Source organism: Arabidopsis lyrata, assembly GCF_000004255.2.
Source record: "Arabidopsis lyrata subsp. lyrata unplaced genomic scaffold ARALYscaffold_14, whole genome shotgun sequence".
In the NCBI taxonomy this organism is placed as follows: domain Eukaryota; kingdom Viridiplantae; phylum Streptophyta; class Magnoliopsida; order Brassicales; family Brassicaceae; genus Arabidopsis; species Arabidopsis lyrata.
This window is the reverse complement of record NW_003302543.1, coordinates 202,624-205,500: the sequence shown is the minus strand read 5'-3', so window position 1 is coordinate 205,500 and position 2,877 is coordinate 202,624. Positions and strand designations below refer to the sequence as shown.

Sequence of the window (2,877 nt, the reverse complement as noted above, 5' to 3'; positions counted from 1 at the left end):
TTTAGCCTTGGATCCTCTCCAAGGCCCTTCTAGAAGCCTCCAGACCCTTCCCGAGTCTTCCTTGTAGCCGTTGCAAGTTCAAAAGAGGAAAAAGACAAGAGTTGCTTTATGCTTTACTCTATGACGTGTTGCCTTATCCTTAGACGCGTTTTCTTTCTCCTTTTAGGTCTTCATGACCGTTGTAAATAGGATATCCTTCTTGGATATTCCTTTTGTATCCCCTTTAAAAGGGAACCTATGTAATTACCAAATCAAGTAAGAAGAGATAATCTCTCTCTTTCTCATCTTCAAATCTCTTTCTCTCTAATCTCTCTAATCTCCATTTCCGCTTATTCTCAGTCCCATTCTCGCAACCTAATCTCCACATTCTTACATGGTATCAGAGCCATAAAGCTCCACATACTCGATTCTTCTTGCAAATCTTCTTCTTTTCCAATCTTCATTCTCTTTTCGATTCTTCTCACCATGGAGAACACCAAGATTCGTGCTCCAGTCACCCTCAAAGGAGGAAACTACTTGCTTTGGGCAAGAACCATGAAGACCATCTTGTGCGGTCGTGGATTCTGGCCTCACATCATTAAGAGTGAAGCACCAAGAGAGACAACCACGAACGAAGATGGCTTGGAGATCGCCCTTGTTGATGAAGACAAGTGGTTCCAAGAAGACCAAATGGTCTTATCAGTTCTCCAAAACTCCCTTGAAGCATCAATCCTTGAAGGATACTCCTATTGTGAGACTCCCAAGGATCTTTGGGAAACTTTGCAAAATGTCTTTGGAAACCAATCCAACCTAAGCCGTGTTTTTGAGATCAAGAAAGCCATCAACGAGCTGACCCAAGGAGACATGGATTTCACTCAACACTTTGGGAAGTTTCGGTCTCTTTGGGCCGAGCTTGAGATGTTGAGACCCAACACTCTTGATCCGGCGGTCATCAACGAGAGGCGTGAGCAAGACAAGGTCTTTGGTCTACTCTTCACCTTGAGTCCGGCGTACAACGACCTCATCAAGCATCTTCTCCGTGCTGACAAGCTCCAAAACCTTGAAGAAGTGTGTTCTCAAATCCAAAAGGAGCAAGGATCTCTCGGGTTGTTTGGTAGCAAAGGAGAGCTTGTCTCGGGCAACTCAAGTGAGCTTGCATCCGCCAACCGTGGGAACTTCAATGCCAACCGTGGGAAAGCTCCATGGTGTGATCATTGCAAACGGAGTGGACATGCCAAAGAGAAGTGCTGGATTCTTCACCCTCACCTAAAGCCAGCACGAAGAGAGCCAAGAGCAAACCAAGCTACCGGAGGGAACCTTGGAGGCCAAGAGCAAGCCGGAACATCAAGTCAAGCCTTGGGAGGAAATGGAGCCGCAATGATGGCCTCTTCCGACCTTGTGAGACGTTCTGACCTCGACGCACTCATCAAGGCTCTCAAAGAGTCTTCCGGTAACGCTTATCATGCTCTTAGTGCTTTAAAACCTCTTATTGTTGATTCGGGAGCCTCTCACCATATGATTAGTGACTCTAAGTTGATGAATAACATTGAACCAGCTTTGGGAAATGTCATAATTGCTAATGGTGATAAGATTCCGGTTAAAGGAGTAGGAGATTTAGAATTGTTTAGCAAAAAGTCTAAAGCTTTCTATATGCCTACCTTCACTTCTAACTTGTTATCCGTTAAGAAAGCTACTACCGATCTTAATTGCTATGCTATCTTTGGTCCTAATGATGTTCATTTTCAGGATATTGAGACTAGTAGAGTGCTTGGTCATGGAGGTACAAAGGATGGTCTTTATGTTCTTGAAGATACAAAGCTTTCTACTCCTCTATCTTCTCACTTTAGCTCAATTCTTGTTAATGCGAATAATGCTATTTGGCATGCTAGATTAGGACATCCTCATTCTCGTGCTTTAGGTCTTTTGTTACCAAGTATTTCCTTTAAGAATAATGAATGTGAGGCTTGTATCCTTGGTAAACATTGCAAATCCGTATTTCCCAAGTCTAATACTATTTATGAGAATTGTTTTGATTTGGTTCATTCGGATGTTTGGACTTCACCTTGTTTATCTAGAGAAAATCAGAAATACTTTGTCACATTCATTGATGAGAAGTCTAAATATACTTGGTTAACTTTGTTACCTTCTAAAGATAGAGTTCTTGAGGCTTTTATCAACTTTCAAAACTATGTCACTAACCATTACAATGCCAAGATCAAAATCTTTAGGTCCGATAATGGTGGTGAATATACAAGTCATGCCTTCAAGCAACATTTGGCCAAGCACGGGATAATCCATCAAACAAGCTGCCCTTATACACCACAACAAAACGGAGTAGCGGAGAGGAAGAATAGGCATCTCATGGAAGTGGCAAGATCGATGATGTTCCACACCAATGTTCCTAAACGTTTTTGGAGTGATGCGGTGGTCCTAGCTTGCTACTTGATCAACCGGACACCAACCAAGATCCTACAAGATTCCTCTCCCTTTGAGGTACTTAACAAGAATAAACCGTCTATCAATCACTTACGTGTGTTTGGTTGTGTTTGCTTTGTCCTTATAGGTGAACAAAGAAACAAACTCGAACCTAAGAGTGTCAAGGGCATGTTTATCGGGTACTCAATCACACAAAAAGGATACAAGTGCTATATACCGGAAACAAGGAAAGTTCTTGTCTCAAGAGATGTGAAGTTTGTTGAGGGTAAAGGCTACTATGAAGAAAAGAATTGGGAAGACATTCAAGATCTCACCCATTCACCTTCGGATAGAGCTAGCAACCTCCGAATTATCTTGGAAAGACTTAGTGTAAGCAACTCTCAAAGTCACACCAACTCATCAAATCCTAATCCGGAGCCCACTCAACAACAAGAAACATCACAACATGAGGAAGAAGAACAT

General features: G+C 42.3%; 1 protein-coding gene across 1 annotated transcript; it reads left to right on the top strand.

The window, feature by feature from the left end:
- Window positions 1-204: 204 nt before the first annotated feature.
- On the top strand, window positions 205-1,764 carry LOC110226871. The gene is made up of 2 exons (XM_021019713.1): window positions 205-1,429; window positions 1,726-1,764. The coding sequence occupies exons 1-2, from the start codon at window positions 466-468 to the stop codon at window positions 1,731-1,733; spliced, it is 972 nt and encodes a 323-aa protein (XP_020875372.1). The 5' UTR covers window positions 205-465; the 3' UTR covers window positions 1,734-1,764.
- The last annotated feature ends 1,113 nt before the right edge of the window (window positions 1,765-2,877 follow it).